At 46.5% G+C, this 17,145-nt stretch overlaps 1 protein-coding gene across 4 annotated transcripts; it reads right to left on the bottom strand.

Annotated features, from left to right (window-relative positions):
- Window positions 1-1,004: 1,004 nt before the first annotated feature.
- Window positions 1,005-16,531, bottom strand: LOC118974679 (asialoglycoprotein receptor 2). 4 transcript variants are annotated; one of them, XM_037028229.1, is made up of 9 exons: window positions 16,188-16,284; window positions 15,685-15,928; window positions 11,282-11,401; window positions 10,949-11,044; window positions 10,234-10,305; window positions 9,869-9,955; window positions 9,637-9,782; window positions 1,641-1,747; window positions 1,005-1,403 (listed from the first exon to the last, which is right to left on the bottom strand). In XM_037028229.1, exons 2-9 carry the CDS (start codon window positions 15,806-15,808, stop codon window positions 1,247-1,249), a joined length of 909 nt encoding a protein of 302 aa, XP_036884124.1. In that variant the 5' UTR covers window positions 15,809-15,928; window positions 16,188-16,284; the 3' UTR covers window positions 1,005-1,246. The 4 variants fall into 4 exon arrangements, with proteins under 4 accessions (XP_036884124.1, XP_036884122.1, XP_036884123.1 ...); XM_037028227.1 differs by lacking the exon at window positions 15,685-15,928 and having other exon boundaries at window positions 16,188-16,531; XM_037028228.1 differs by lacking the exon at window positions 16,188-16,284 and having other exon boundaries at window positions 15,685-15,991.
- Between the last annotated feature and the right edge of the window lie 614 nt (window positions 16,532-17,145).

Genomic DNA, 17,145 nt, shown 5'->3' with positions numbered 1-17,145 from the left:
TGGTCAAACACTATTCTGTGTGTCTATGAAGGTGTTTTTGGATAAGAATAAGCTTTGAATCAGTGAACCCAGGAAAGCAGATTGCTCACCCTAATGTGGGTGGGCCTTATCCAAACAGCTGAAGCCCTCACTAGGACAAGAAGGCTGACCCTACGTGAGTACAAGAGAGTTCTTCCTGCCTGACTGACTTCAAATTGGGGCATTGGCTTTTTTTCTGCCTTTGGATTTGAAGGGAAACATCATCTCTCTCTGGGTCTTTAGTCTGTTGCCTTTGAGTGGAACTACACCATTGTCTCTCCAGGGCCTCCAGCTTGCCTGCTCACCTACAGAACTTGGGTCTTCTGAGCCTCCATAATCTCAAGAGCCAACTCCTTATCACAAATCTCTCCAAATGTCTGTGCATTTAAAATATTTTTCACTAATAGTATATATTAATTTTGCAATAAAAATAAAACAAAAATCCATTTGCTTAAAGACCCTTCTAAGATTGGTTTTAGAATGATCTTATAAGATGACATTTACCCACTGTGAAACAGTTGGTGCCACCCTGTGCTGAATATGTGTCTAGATTTGTCTGGGGTCAAAAAGAGGCTGCCATGCTGAAAACAGTGGAAAAGTCTGTTACCAATCCTCCTTCTCTTAGCAAACATTTTTCACTGGCCTTGCCAGTCCGCTCCATAGTTCCTGGGCTGAGGAAAGTGGGGTGCTCCCTGAAACCTCTTCTGGAGGAAATCCCAACTGCAGGGAAGGCCACTTCCTCCAGGAACCCCTCAGTGTGTGGGCAGACCCTCCAACCCAGCCCAGCCAGCTCCTTACCCCACCCCCAAACCCCAGTGCCTTCTACTGAATGCTTCTGCTCCAAGCTCCCCTACCCCACCCCTGCCATTTCTAGGAGATTGGGTACCAAGGAGAAACTGTCTGTGACTTAAACTTTCTTCCAGATGCTCTCTGCTCCCTCTTCTTTGCACACTACGTTTCCCAGTTCCAAATAACTAGTCCACACAGAGTTTCAAGTATTTGTTTCTTCTTCTTCTGCTCCAGTGAGGAGGCTGAAAATTATAATCTCAGTGAGTAGCAGAAGGAGGCTGGGATCTGCCTCCCCAGGGTCTGAGATTCTTAAACCATTCCCCTCTATTTTCCCTCAATTCCTCCCCATGCCTTTGACTATCTTAAAAATCCCCCAAAGAGAAGCTGGGGACAGCATGGGGATGGGGTACAGACAGAAATCTGCTGGAGGTCAGGACTTCTAGCCGGTAATGTTTCGTCTCATCTCACATGTCCAGCGCTGCACTTGCTGGCAGAAATTGTGGGTCCAGCGGCCATCCATTCGGACTTCAGCACAGTCTTCACTTCCACCCTGTTCATGCCCCCTCCAGTTATCTAGCCAAGCGACATTCCAGTTCCTAGGAAGGCAGGACAGAGATCAAGCTCTGACCACCCCTATTCCATCAATCCTCACCCCCATATCAGAAAAACATAGCTTTGGAGAATTCAGGAGGCAGAAGCTGCAGCCTTGGAGGTTGGGAGTCTGAAGGGGAGAGGGTTGGGGAATTTGGTCTCTAAGGATAGGTAGGGATATTAGGGGCAAAAGTCCAAGTGGCCATCCCCAGGCCAAATTAGGGCAGGGAGAGGGCACTTACTTGTAGCTATTACTGTAGTCTGTGCCATCCACCCATTTCCAGGAACCATCGATCTCAGTGAGACCTATCCAGGTCTTAAAGGGGCGCGTGTGCTCTACAATGAATTTCTGGAAAACAGGTGGGAGTGAAGTTTCTAGTCCCTTGTACCTCCATGCAGTCATTAGCTGTGGTTCCCTCAGCCTTGCCCAGCCTGATCTGCCCCTAAGCTGAAGTATCATCTCTCCTCCAAAAAAAATCCTCACTTTTTCTATTGTAACCTAAGCTATTGTTTAGAGCAGTGGTCCCCAACCTTTCTGGCACAGGGATGGGTTTCGTGGAAGACAATTTTTTCATGGGCTGGGGAGCAGGGAGAGGAGATGGTTTGGGGATGATTCAAGCACACTACATTTATTGTGCACTTTATTTCTATTATTATTACATTATAATATATAATGAAATGATTATGCAACTCACCATAATACAGAACCAGTGGGAGCCCTGAGCTTGTTTTCCTGCAATTGGACAGTTCCCATCTGGAGGTGATGGGAGACAGCTCCACCTCTGATCATCAGGCACTAAATTCTCATAAGGAGTGAGCAACCTAGAGCCCTCACATGCACAGTTCACAGCAAGGTTCATGCTCCTGTGAGAACCAATGCCATGAATGATCTGATAGGAGGCAGAGCTCAGGTGGTAATGGAAGTGATGGGGAGCAGCTGTAAATATGTGCATACAGATGAAGCTTTGCTCACCCGCCACTCACGTCCTACTCTGTAGCCCCAGTCCGGGTCCATGCCCCAGGTGTTGGGGACCCCTGCTTTAGAGAATGTTTACTGCACTAAAGCATATGCTAAGTGCTTCACGAAAGTTATTTTATTAAATCCTCATAAACCCTCTAAAGTGGTTGCCCTAACCTACATGTGATATTAAGGAACTCACAGTAGCTGGTGGAGCCCAAAAAGTTAATGCAGTGCCCAAGTGTATGACTGCTGCCCCCAATCTGGCCCCTCACTTCATTCTCAACTCATGGATGCTACTGCAGCTTTAGCCCTCTTGTTGTCTTCTGCCCACAACCTCAAACTCAGGATCCCAACTCTGGCCTTTGTCCTGATGGTCCCCATGGAGCCCTTGGTTTCTATGTGTAGCTGTCATTTCCAGAGGTTCACCAGGTCCTAGGGCTTCCCTTTGGACCCAGTACCCAGAGTCCATTATGACTTGGCTACATGGGGTCTGGAAGTCTGTGATAAACACAGGAAGCTGCCCTGGGTAGAGGGAGAGAGTGTGGAGAAAATAGAGGGGTGGGTCGGCCAACATCCACACCTAGCAGTTAGTTCCCTTTGGCAGCATGTGAAGGGTCTCCAACTACAGGTGGGAAAAAATTCCTGGTTCCACCCACATCCTAGAGACACAACTAAGATTATTGTTAGTCTCCTCATCTGAGGGCAGATATAGGAGCATCCTTGGATTCTAGAATCCTGCAAATAGGATAATGTCCTGTGTTGCAGGAGCAGCCCTCGGAGGTTGGGGGGCTAGTCTCCAAACTCAGAAGAATCAATAGAGCTGTATACAAGATATTCTATTTGCTGCTGCCTGCTGCCCAGTCCCCTCTTCCCATCACCACAAGAAGCTGAATAACTGAACAAAGAATACAAATGAACAAAAACCCAGCCCTCTGTGTCAGACTCATGAAAGGAAACTAATAGTGCCGAATAAGCAAAGAAAATAGTCCAGGAGAATTCATCTCCCTGGTTCATGGGTAAATAACAGGCAAGAAAGAATTGTGCCCATTCATAAAAGTGGTAGAGAGGGGAATTATCATGAAACTTATGCAAAAATAAAGAGGATGAGGGGAAGAGGAGAAAGAGGATGAAAGAACTGTGATATCAAAAAGAGAGATAAACTTTGATAAACTTCAAGAGATAAACTTCAATCAGATAAATTTTGAATAAAAGGCATGTTTTAGAACAGAAATGGATGTTGGTGAACAACTTTTTTACATCCTCAAAAAAATTAAAGAGGAGATGCCCTAGCCAAGCAGCTCAGTTGGTTAGAGCACTATCCTGATACATTAAGGTTACATGTTTGAACATTGGGAGGGTACATACAAGAAGAAACCAATGAATGCGTAAATAATTGTAACAACAAATTAATGTCTCTCTCTCATCAATAAATTAGAAATTAAAATTAGAGTTATTTTTTAAAAAATTAAAGAGATGAATGACATAAAATATCAAGAAAGATATTTAGAAAGAAAGATAACACAATATAATAACTAAAAAGAAAACATGAAAGAGAACAATTTGAGCTATATAAAAACAACCCAGGAACTTAGCAGCAAGCCAAGTCTGAGATATAAAAATGGGCCTGAGAAAAGGACCCAGAATTCAGTAGAGAAGAGAGAAGGATGGAAGTGATAGAAACAAGTTGATGGCTGTCGAGGGTAGACAACGGAGATACTTTTGGATGATGCATTCCAGAGGAAAAGAGAACAAATGGACAAGAAAAAAATATTCATATATGTGACTTAAGAAAATCTACAGTGTGAAAAAACCTCACTCTAGCCATGTGGCTCAGTTGGTTAGAGCATGGTCCCATGCACCATGAGGTATTGAGTTCAATTTCAAGCCAGAGCATATACCTAGGTTGAGGGTTCAATCTCCGGTTGGGGCACATATGAGTGGCAACTGATCAATGTCTCTCTCTCTCTCTTCCCCTTCTCTATCTCCAAAATCAACAAACATATCCTCAGATAAGGATGAAAAATAATAATAATAAAATAAAATGTTAGGAAACCTAAGTTTACATAATAAAAGGACTCTCCCGGCCTCAAAGAAAAAATATAGAATGAGCAACACCAAAATATATCTGGGTGAGATAAATGAAATTTTAAAACATAGAAAAGACTCCAATTCTTCAGGCAAAACATTAAGGAATATAAGAGAGAAAAGAACAAGGCATTATAAACTTCCAAATTGCTAAGAAACTAGATCTTCCTTGTTCTTAACACATAAAAGAAATAGCAATTGGCCCTGGCTGGTGTAGCTCAGTGGATTGATTGTGGGCCTGCGAACCACACAATCGCAGTTCAATTCCCAGTTGGGGCACATGCCTGGGTTGCAGGCCAGTTCCCGGTTCCTGGCAGGGGACACACAAGAGGCAACCATACATTGATATTTCTCTCTCTCTCTCTCTCTCTCTCTCTCCTTCCCTTTCCCTCTAAGATAAATAAATAAAATCTTTTTAAAAAAACTTTAAAAAAAAGAAATTGCAATTATATGACACAAAAGAGGTAATAGTTAATGCTAGTGTAGTAATCATATTGCGATATGTAAATGTATCAAACCAACATGTATAGACCTCAAACTTATAAACTGTTATATGTTAGTTATATCTCAATTTTAAAAAGGAATAATGAATTCAGCTGGAGGTGTAGGGTAGATACATTTTGCCTCCTCACACAACCAAAAGAAGGACAACAACAAATTTAAAAACAAAAAGCCCCATAGAACTGTTGAAAATCAAACTGTATGAAAGTCTGGCAACCAAGAAGTTTAATAAGAAACATTCATCCAGACTGGTAGGAAGGGCAGAGAGGGAGAGCTGGGTGGAGAGGACTCACCACAAGGCAGCCGCTGGTGGAGCGGGCAGTCCCACATTTGCGGGTGGATAATCCGGTAAGAACAAATGGGGAACAAGACAGACTGTGAAACCCAGGCCATGAAATAAATCCTCAAAACCTCTGACTGAAAAACTCTGTGGGGGTTACTGCAATCAGAGAAACTCCCAGTCTCACACGAGAGCTTATTGGAAAGACCGACAAGATCCTTGAAAGCACACAAACCCATCCACCCAGGAATCACCACCAGAAGGGCCCAATTTGCTTGTGGGTAGAAGGGGAAGTGACTGAAAGTTGGCAAAGAGCCCAGCAAGTGTCATGTTTTCTCTCAGACCCCTCCCCCACACACAGCACTACAAGGCAACAGAGTAGGTTGCCCACCCTGCTGAATACCTAAGGCTCCACTCCTTACCATGTAACTGGCATGCTGAGACAAAAAAAATAGTGCCCAAATGAAAAAAACAGATCAAAGCTCCAAAAAAAAAAATACAACTAAGTGGTGAAAAGATAGCCAACTTATCAGATGCCGAGTTCAAAACACTGGTAATCAGGATGCTCACAGAATTGGTTGAGTATCGTCACAAAATAGAGGAAAAAGTGAAGGCTATGAAAAATGAAATAATGGAAAATGTACAGGGAACCATCAGTGAAGGGAAAGAAACTGGGACTCAAAAAATGATTTGGAGCAGAAGGAAGAAAGAAACATTCAACCACAACAGAATGAAGAAACAAGAATTCAAAAAAATAAGGAGAGGCTTAGGAGTCTCCAGGATAACATTAAATGTTCCAACATCTGAATCATAGGGGTGCCAGAAGGAGAAGAGGAAGAGCAAAAAATTGAAAACTTATTTGAAAAAATAATGAAAGAGAATTTCCCTAATCTGGCAAAGGAAATAGACTTCCAGGAAGTCTGAAAGCTCAGAGAGTCCCAAAGAAGTTGAACCCAAGGAAGCACGCATCAAGGCACATCATAATTACATTACCCAAGATTAAAGATAAGGAGAGAAGCTTAAAAGCAGCAAGAGAAAAGGAGACAGTCACCTACCAAAAAGTGCCCATAAGACAATCAGCTGATTTCTCAAAAGAAACCATACAGGCAGCAAGAGGCTGGAAAGAAGTATTCCAAGTCATGAAAGGCAAGGACTTAAAGCCAAGATTACTCTATCCAACAAAGCTATCATTTAGAATGGAAGGGCAGATAAAGTGCTTCTCAGATAAGGTCAAGTTAAAGGCATTCATCATCACCAAGCCCTTATTATATGAAATGTTAAAGGAAATATGAACAATAAAATGAGAACAAACTCACAACTATTAAAAACTGAACCTAAAAATAAAAACAAAAGCAAACAATTAGAACAGAAAGAGAATCACAAAAATAGAGATCACATGGAGGGTTATCAGTGGGGAGGGGAAAGGGGAGAATGGGGGAAAAGGTACAGTAAATAAGCAGCATAATTGGTAGGTACAAAATCGACAGGGGGAGGTTAAGAATAGTATGGGAAATGGAGAAGACAAAGAACTTATATGTACAACCCATGGACATGAACTAAGAAAGGTGGAAATGTGGGTAGGAGGGGGTGTGTAGTGCAGAGGGGAATAAAGAAGGGAAAATGTGACAACTGTAACAGCATAATCAATAAAATGTATATTTTTTTTAAAAAAGAGTGAGGTGTGAAGTGTCCTGGTTTCCTCATATTTCTTATGAAAAGCTATATAAACTCCTTGATTTCTTAAAATCCTCATCCAAGGATATGTTTATTGATTTTAGAAAGAAAGGAAGGGAGAGAGAAATAACACTCGGTTGCATCCTGAACATGCCCTTACTGGAGATCGAACCTGCAACCTAAGCATGTGCCTTGACTGGGGATGTAACCTACAATTGTTTAGTGTATGGATGGTGCTCCAACCAACTGAGTCACCAGGCCGGGGCAACTCCTTGATTTTATTCAGCCCATCATTTAAAGTTATAAAAGGAATCACAGTTACATCTAAAAATAGTACCAAATACTGTAGGGGAAGAAAATAAAAATATATCTTACACAACAAATGTGAGAAAACAGAAGAATATAAACAGAAAAAAAAGACAAATTCAGGTTAAACATATCTATTAAAAATAAATTAGACATGAGGGGGACCCCCAAAAACAATATATTTATTAAAAATTGTGTATTTATTCTCAAATGTTTAGACTTTAGTCACCTTCAACATTCTCTCCATTTTATGGAGAGAATACACCTATTGAGACATTTTTTCCACTGCTCAAAACAGTTTTTGAACTTGTCAGTTTTGATGCCTTTTAGTGCTTCTGCCATTTTTTGTTTCACTTCTTCTACATCAGCAAAACGTTTCCCTTTGAGGACTTTTTTCATCCAGGGAAACAAAAGAAAAGTCCCTGGGGGTGAGATCAAGATTAGGTGAATAAGGAGAGTGGGGCACAGGGGTCATGCCATTTTTGGTCAAAAACTGCTGAACACTCAGTGTGGTGTGAGCAGGTGCACTTGTAAATCACCCATCATGAAATGGGCAAGTGTGTTGAAAGAATCTTCAAAAGAATTCACTTAAGCCAAATGCAGCCTCTTACAACAATGCCTGCTGGTACACTGATATCAATGGGTTCCTAGAACACTCACCTAGCAGGGGAAACCTATACTACAAGTGGCCTGCCCTCCAGAAGTAATTTAGGGAATTTTGGGGTCCACCTCAACACATCTATTAAAAGACTCCCTCAATTTTTAAAATCAAAAACAAAACTTATGCACAATGGATAAGAGAAATACCTTGAGCTGCACACACAGTTGCATCAGTCAGGGTAACTTTTAAAAATGTTACGCTAAGTGAAATAAGCCAGTTGGTGAAAGACAAATACCATGGGACATCACTTATAAGAGGAATCTAATAAATAAAATAAACTTATAAAATAGAACTGGAGACATGGAAACAGGGAACAGACTGACAGTGGCCAGAAGATAGGGGGTAGGGGGATGGTGGAAAGAAGGGGAAGGGAGCGGTGAAAGAACATGTATGAATGACCCACGGACATGGACAACAGGGTGGGGATGGATGGTGGGAGCAGGGGATGGGGCAGGACGGAGGAGAGAAAAGGACGGGAAATTGGGACAACTGTAATAGAATAAACAAGAGTAAAATTTTAAAACTAAAAAAAATCTCAATGCCACAGATGAATCCAAGATTAATTAAATCAGAATTTTTAAACTCCTCAAGTGTAAAGGCTTATATTAATAATATGGAGCCAAAGCTGAGAAGCATTAATCCAAAACAGAGACTCAAAAGGTTGGAAATGAAAAGATGGACAGATGCATTCAGCAAATGCAAGTGAAAAAAAAACAAGATCCATTCTATTTATCTCACGTAAAGATGAATTTGAGGCAAAAGTATCAAAGCCAACTCTGATGTTCGCTGCACTGTGATGAGCACAGCCCACCAAACAGGAAGCCACTGTCATTGAGACCAGCTCGCTGAGTCTTGTGGGCCAGCTCGCAGAGCGCTGGAATCTTACATTGGCCCACGTGAAACTGACATTTTTATAGGTCAAAATTTATTGAAATTGGCAATTTCAATAAATGAAATTGGTAAAGCTAAATATGTCTGTAATTGTTGCACAATGTAAACTGAATATATTCTAGCAATGTGTAGCAGTTGAGAACACTGGCTAAGGAGGCAGAGTGGTTTTGAATTCTGGCTCCACCCTGACTTACTACCTACACAGCAAGTCTTTTAGCTTCCCTGTTCCTTTGTTCCCTCACCTCTCGCTCCCTCAAAATGGGAATGATAAGAGTGTCTGCTTGGGGGATTGTGAGGGTCAAAGGAGTGAATACATATGAAAGTGCCTATTCATAGTAACGACTCAGTAAGTGTTACCATTAATATCCTTTTCAAAAAAGAAATGCCCACCTATTCTAACAGGTTGGTTTTTCCCTGTGAACTTTGGTATTTGGGGTTGGGGTCTGGTGGCCGCAGTGGGCAGGTGAGACCTGTAGCCCCGTGGCAGGCACGTCATTGGGAATCCTACTCACTCTGTTCCTTTCACCCAATCTGCCACCACACCCCAAGGCCAGCACACAACAGGAAGGGACTTTGTGCTCTCCACCCAAGTCTTGCTTTATTTAATTCATCCTCTCTTTCAGTCTGTCTCCAAGGGTGACCTGTTGTTCCTCACCCCCTGCTCTCCTGGCTCCTGCCCCTCTGCCTGAGCTCCTGGCTGTCACCTCCCACCTCTTAGAATCAATGGCTACTCTGCTCTGAATCTCCCAGAGTTCTGCCAGACTTCTGCTTCTAGATTCTTTCCTAGGTTAAAAAATAATAATAGAGCAAGCCTGGTCCATCTTCCCAGAGTTTGCACTCCAAAGGTTGCCTTCTGCCTTTGGGAAGGGTATGGTTCACCTGCTCCTCTCCGGAGTTGATGATGACCAGGTGGGCGTTCTCCACCTGGCAGAACTTCTGAGCCTCAGGCCAGGTCAGCCCAGAGTGAGAGAACCAGTAGCAGCTGCCTTCATGCTCCAGCCAGTTAATGGGGCAGCATTCTGTGCCTGAGGGGATGGCAGTGGCAGGGGGGGATGAGATTCAGCTGGAGGCCACAGACACCCCAGGGATGGGAGACTCCCCCTCTCCCTACCATTGCTTCGCAGGAACGCCAGCTGGCAAGCCAGAATGCGTAGATCAAATGGAAAGTGCTTCAGATGAAAGAGCAAGGTGTCATGATCTAGGGGGATAGAGTGATAGATAATGATGCGGGCAGTGTGAGTGCCCCATCTGCCGAGGCCCCGCACAGGAACCCAGCCTCTGTCTGGGAAAACTCAACACACGCATCACACACATCAATCACATGTACCACTCACTCAGAGACACACAACAAACATATCACTCACACCACATACTCACGTACACACACATCACTCACACACACACACCACATACATTACTCTCTCTCACACACAAACACCCTCTCACATACCGCACACTAAAGGGAGGGTCTCCGACCTGCTTTCAGGTCCTGCTTCTGTTTCTCTAGCTTGGCTTCCAAAGCTGTCACTCTGTCACCTGTGCTGCTTCCTGAAAAAGAAGAAGGTTAAACGGTTTCCCTCCATTCTGCCTCCTTAATATCCCTCCATCCTCAGCCCCTGGAGCAGCAGTTGGAGCCGCCTGTCCCCTTCACCTGGGAGGTTCCAGGCCCTGCCCTCAGCCCCCACAGCTCTGCCCAGTCTCCCTGCACCCTGCTGCTCTGGCTTTCTGAGGAACAAACCTGCTCAGGTCACTCCCCTGGGCAAACCCCTTCCATAGGTCCCCATTTTCTCAAAAGAAAGCCTCACTTTATTTACACAGCTTGCTTCCATGGCCTGCCCCATACCCACCACACCTCTCCACTTAGCTCCTGCCACACTGCAAGTGTTTATTGCCCCCAAACCTGCAGTGGTCTTCCTCGCCTCCCAGTCACCACAGATTCATTCTCTCTACCTGGTACTAACCCCCACCCTCTTTACCTGCCTATTCATCTTTCCCGGTCCCTCAGCCTGGGGAACAGCATCCCTGGAAACTGCTCTGCATCTCAGGCTGGGTTATCTGCCCACAGCACTCCAAACATGCCCCTTTGGAGACCCCACACTGGGCACCGCCTTGGAGTCCAGCAAACCTGTGTTAATAAACTGCCTCAGCAGCCCAACTCCCTGGCCCTCCCCTCCCAAGTGCACCCACTCACCGTGGAAGCTGAGAGCCTGGATCTCTGCCAGGGTGCTGGAGGAGAAGTTGCTGAAAGCTTGTTTTAGGGTCCAAAACTCCACTTGCATCTGTGCTCCTTGTCAGGAGAGAGAGGACACAGGACAAAGTGGAGGGGGCTGTGCCCCATGGGACAGCATCATCACTGTCCACAGCACTGTCCCCTCACTGCCCCCTCGCTGCCCCCATACGTGCCCCAGCTCTGCCCTGTACTGCCTCCCTCTCTTCCCCTGTAATAGCTCTCATCACCCCCCTGCACTGCGCACATCCCCCTTCCCATCACCACCCCATCTCCACTGGCCCCTGCGATCCTCACTTCGGGACCCAATCACACAGATGGTCACCAGCAACAGGAGATTGAAGCCCAGGACCAGCAGATTGAGCCAGAGCCTGGGGTGGAGACTCTGCAGCAGAAGGGGCTGGGGCGGAGGCGTCCCTGCAAGAGAAGGGGCATCAGGAGCAGGGCCACTGAGATCCCACCTAATGGAAGCACCAGGGGAACAGAAGTTTGTGGAAGTGCAGCCCCAGTGGGTGGGAGGAAAGTAGTTAGGGAGTGTTGTTTGGGGGAGTTAATGGGCTTTGACCCTGGCATTTAAGTGTTGCGCATACACTCATTTGCACACATGCACACACCTACATGGGCATACAGCACACCTGCATGTGGCACTGATACTCACATTAGTGAGTAAAGCCCCAATCTTAGAGCTGGGCCTCTCAGACCCAAAAGTAAAAGCACCACCACCACCACTCCCGCTTCCACTGGGATGTTTATGTCCAAGGTCATTCCACCACAGACCACTCCGTGAGGGCTGCCCTCCAAGCCCCAGCTCTCTCATCCCCCAGCCCTCAGAGCCTCATATTCCATGCCTCTCTGCCCCTCCACCCCAGAAACTCTTGCCCCACCACAAACACCCTCCCCTTATCCCTCAATCATTTCACAGAACCCTTTCCCTCCTCTTCACCAAGCTGAATCCTGAAAACACAGCCACACATACATATGCATTTTTCATTTCACTCTCACACTCATTACTGCACACACACTCACCACCCTCTGTGCTGCCCACACCCCCTCCCATTGTGGTCCCATCCCCACTGGCCCCTGTGATCCTCACCTTGGGACCCAATCACATGTATGGCCACCATCAGCCGGGCATTGAGGCCCAGGACAAGCAAACACATCATTAACACACATTCTCACATTCATACACATTACCACACACATTCTCACACACACTCTCTCATACTATAATACACGTTCAGGTACTTTCTTGCGTATATACATCCAATGACACACATGTTCCCACACACATACACACGTGTACCCACATCCTCCCATGCACAGAACTGGCTTCATTCCTCCTGACGTCTCTCCAGGCCTGGCTTCTACATTGGCACCATCCACCTCTAAGAAAATGCCTCCTCCTCAGTGCCTTAGACCCTGACCTCCCCTCTCTTCTCACTCCCATCACACCTATGGAGCCTCACATCCTGGGGATACTCAGAGGTCCAGAGTCTTCCTCCCCAGTCCCTCAATTGCCACCATCGTGAGTTGTCCCCACGAGTAATCACCCAGATCACTTGACCTCTTCACACCAATATCTGTCACCTTCTTCCACTTCAGCCACACTCAGGACCCCATCTGGACCCAGAAAGGCCATGTCTTTGACACCTCCTCTGCCCGTTTCCTGCTGTGAGCACTGCCTTCCCTTTGCTTCTCCCCACACATGTCTTCCCTCATCCCCTGAGTTTTTGTCCTTCTAGACAGCTCTCCCAAACCAGTCTCCCCAACCCAGCTAGTACTCCATGGCTGAGCCCCTGACTGCCCTCTCCAATACTCCCACTCACTGGACCCTTGTCCTGCTTCCCATTGACCTATGACCTATAAACCCTCCACTCCGGGTCAGCTCAACAATCTGTCTCTGCACCTGTGTCCTGAAACAAGACCACCCATGGCTGAGTCCAGCTGTGCCACCAACTAGCTCTGAGGTCATAGGCAAATCATTCACCCCCATGGTGCCTCAGTTTTCTTGTGTCTGCTTATACGATCTAAAGTAGTCAAACTCACAGGAACAGAGAGAAGGGTGGTGGTTGCCAGAGGCTGGGGCTTGGGAAATTGGGAATTGCTGTTCAATGGGTGTAAAGTTACAACTGCGCAAGACGTATAAGTTTGAGAGATCTGCTGTACGACCGTGTGCCTATGGTTAATGAAGCAGTTTTGTTCACTTTAAAGTTTGTTAAAGGGAAGATCCCATGTTGTATGTTCTCACCACAATAGAAAAAAATATGAGTAAGAATAGCAGCTATCTGATTGGGCTGTACTCAGAAAGAAATTAGTTAAAACATGTAAAGTACTGACTAGGCAAGTTTGAAAATAAAAGAAAGGATCTTCCCAACACGGAATAACAAGGACTAGACATGCCCTCTTCCCCGAGACAACCAGAACAGTAAACAACCATTTTCAAGACACTGGACTTCAAGCAACACGGGGCAATGACCCCCGAGGGTCAGGACATAAACTAGATGAGCCCTACAATCGATCGATCGATCACTCCAGCCTAGTGTTGGGAGAAAGCTTTCAGGCCACAGGGCAGGGAGGGGCAACCCAAGCAGAGCCCAGCAGACTCCCCCACTTAAGGAGATGGAGCCAAGAGTTTAAGGTAACTAAGGTCATCAGACTTCACTGGACAAAGTACCAAAGGAGACAGCCCAGAGACAGGCAGAGATGAGTGGAGGGTTCCCTTCAAGCAATCAGTTGAGTGCTGATCAGTGCACGTGTGTAAAGAAAACCACTCAAGACCAGAAGAAAACCATCTGAATGAATCAGGGCCAGGAACAGTGCCTGCTCTCACCAGCCAGACTGGACAGCATAACCCTCAAGGTTTTGGGTAGAGAGCCCCAGAAGGCCTTGCACTGGCCACCCTCCAGACCCACCAACAAGGCATAGAAGCAATGCCCAAAAGGACCAAGGTGACTCCAAGTAACTTAACTACATCCCAGAATAAAGCTCAAGAAAATTTAGAGGAATACAAATATATCCAGCATGCAACAAGGTAAAATTTACAATATCGGGCATCCAACCAAAGATTACCAGATAGACAAAGAAGCAGAAAAACATATTTTATAACAAGGAGGTTAATAAATCTACCAAAACCAATCCAGAACTCACATAGATGTTAGAATTAGCAGACAGGACATTAGAACAGATACTGTAACTGTACTCCATATGTTCAAAAAATTAAGTAGAATATCAAGGTGGATATATAAAAGTCCCAAGCAAAAAAACTACAATGTCTTTTAGACAAAAAAACTACAATGTCTGAAATGAAAATTACACTGAGTGGAGTTAATGTAAGATTAGAAATGCATAAGGAAAGAAAGATTAGTAAACTTAAAGACATAACAATAAAAAATATATAAAAAGAAACACTAAGAGAAAAAATAACTTTTTTAAAGTGGAAGTAGCATCAGTGAACTGTGGGACCACTAATAGATGCAGAATTGGGGTCTTTGAAAGAAAGGAGAGCAGGGTGAGGCCAACAATGGCCAAAATATTTCCAAATTTGCTGAAAACTGCAGGATATTCCATCTTGGCTGCTGGTGGGTGGGTGCTAGGTGCCAGCTCACAGGAGGGCAGCAGAGGCTGCCAGGGAGGAATGCGCTGAGGGCCGGGCCATCTCAGAGCTGCCCTGCAGTGCCTCCCACCAGGTGTTCTGGGTGAGCTCCTCCTCCCATGAAACCCAAAACCTCTGGCCTCTCTCCAAGCCTCCTGCTAAAACTCTCAACCCTCTCACCCTCCAAAGATTCAACAATATCCAAAATAATTTTTGAGTGAGCATGAGTGAAGTGATCCAAAATCATTTCACTACGTATCAGGCATCACATGGGCACTGAGGGTGCAGAGGGGAGTGAGACAGATGTGGTGTCTGCCCCCTGCAGCCTACTGCCCAGTGGCAGCCTACTGCCAGCCCCCTACCCAGGAAAGGAGAAGCCTTCGGTGGGATGGCCTGTCCCTCCTGCTGCTTCTGCCCTGCCTGGTTCCCACCCTCACCTGGGACACACGCCTCCACAGTCTGCCAGACTCAGAAATAAGGGGTTTTGCCTCCAGCCCAAGCTAACCAATTCCTCTCCTGAGCTCCAAGCCCCAGCCCCTCATGTCTCCACAGAGCCTCACACTATCGCCAGCACCCACCACACACCTGACACGCCCCATTCCCCACCTCTGGTCTCACATCTCTCTTGCATTAAAACCCTTTCCTAGACAAGGGGCCTTCCATCAAGACCTGCTAAAGAGAGATCCAGATGGGGGGCTTGAAGAGAGAGGGAATTTTGTGAAATATCTCTATCTCTGTGTCCATTGCCTCTCATCCACCCACCCCCACATCCTCCCACGCACATGTACGCTCTCCTGGCTGAATGTGCTTTCCTTGCACACACAAATGTGCAGACACACAGCACACGTTGTCGGAAGGAAGGATGGAAGAGAGGAGGAAGTCATTTCCAGCTTCTACTTATTCCTTCACCTCTGGACACACGCCCTTTCCTGGGGTCCTGAGGGTGGAGAGAAAGGGGGAGCCAGGGGACAAGCAAAGGAGTTGGCACCACACTCCTAGAGGGACTGGTCCCTGCTCATGGAGTGAATGTGACAGAGCCCTCAGGGAGACAGAGACCTCAGGAGCCAGAAAGAGAGGTGAAGTGCGGCCCTGGAAACCAGATACTTGCCTTTCCAAAATGCATCTTCTCTCCTGGGATTGTGCCTAAAGGTGCCTGGCCCCTCACCCCCACTGAGCTGGTGGTCGCTCTCCTCAGAGTCCAGCTGCTGGATGTCCTGAAAGTCCTTCGTCATGCTGGGCCCAGGGCAGGAGCTGGGCCTGGGCTGCTGTCGAGGCTGCTCTGAGGGCTGGGCCTGAGTTCAGGGCTGGTGCTCCTGCTCAGATGCTAGTTCAGGTGGAGGCTGAGGATGGGACTGGAGGCAGGGCAGGTGGAGCAGACAGCTTGGGTTGAGTCTGAGGTTGGAAGTGAGTTTGGGTCTGAAAGAGGTGAGTTTGGGCCTGAAATACAGCCAGGTCTTCTCGCTTCTCAGGTAATTCCTTAGGCTGTGACATGGCTGGGGAGGTGCCTTCCCTCTACACTCTCATCTTTCCACCCAGCCCGCACTGTCCCTGACCTATGGTCTCCTTAATCCCAAAATCCCCAGTCCCACTTGCCTCCCCAACCTTGAATACCTGTTAAAGGTGTGAAGAGCTGACTCCCGGGTTCCTCAAGCAGACTAGGAGAAGTGGGGCAAGTGGTGTTAGACAGGAGAAAAAGGAGGGGAGGGGGCTGGTCCAGGTGAGGGCCCTGAGCCCATGTGTCTGAATGTCCAAGAGGTTCTATCCTGGCATGTCCTGACCCCGGGACTTTGGACAGTAAATAGAATGGAAACAGAGTTGGAACTTGGGCAAAGCATAGTGGGGGCTGGGACAGGACTGTCTCTGTTCTTCCTAGAGAAAGGGTCTCCTGATCTGTCCCCTTCACCCCCATAAGCTGGTCACCTTACTCTTCATCACACAATTTGGAAGGGGGACCAGGCCAAGAAGGCAAAAACCCTGAACTCTTGGTTCATGGTTTCCCATTGCTCTTCCCCCCTTTTACTTCCTGCCTCTGAATTTCCCAGAATTGTTGGTGTTGCTAAATACCTCTGACCAGGATCAGAGGGGCCGATGACTCTCAGTTCTTGCCCAATGTGGGGCCATTTGAGTCTAGGCCCTGCTTCCTGTGGGCTCAGCCCCAGTCTTCCCAGCTCAGGACTGACAGCTTCACCCTACTGGGGAGTTAAGGGCCCAGAAAAGCAGAAGTGCAGGGGGAGGAGGGGGACAGTGGCAGAAGCCACACTCCTGGGGCAGGAAGTCTTCAACCTCACTAAGCCCTTAACAGGCCTGGGCAACATAAGCCTTCATCCTCCCTCCCAGCCAGGTTCCCCTGTATTTCTCACAACACAACACCCCAGCAAGGGGCTGCTTGTGTTGTTCCTATTTTATAGGGGAAGCAATGGAACCTCAGCGAGACTCGGTGACTTGCCCTGGGTGGAGGGGTCAGAGGGGAGGGAAATGGGAAGCAAAACAGGATAAAGAGGAAAAAAGTCATGTGAGAGGCGGCCCTTCTCAGTCCTGTGAGGAAGACGAGTTCCATGAGCTGAGGAAC

The sequence above is a fragment of the Sturnira hondurensis genome, unplaced genomic scaffold, assembly GCF_014824575.4.
Source record: "Sturnira hondurensis isolate 20B ecotype Veracruz unplaced genomic scaffold, ASM1482457v3 Scaffold0019835, whole genome shotgun sequence".
Classification (NCBI taxonomy): Eukaryota; Metazoa; Chordata; class Mammalia; order Chiroptera; family Phyllostomidae; genus Sturnira; species Sturnira hondurensis.
This window is presented reverse-complemented; position numbering and strand designations above follow the sequence as displayed.

Coding starts and splice junctions, on each gene's coding strand:
- LOC118974679 (XM_037028227.1), bottom strand. CDS start 16,485: ATGGGGGTGAAGGGGACAGATCAGGAGACCCTTTCTCTAGGAAGAACA. Junction 9,956..10,233: donor GAAGCAGGACCTGAAAGCAG/GTCGGAGACCCT, acceptor CTATCCCCCTAG/ATCATGACACCTTGCTCTTT. Junction 1,404..1,640: donor GACTACAGTAATAGCTACAA/GTAAGTGCCCTC, acceptor CTGCCTTCCTAG/GAACTGGAATGTCGCTTGGC.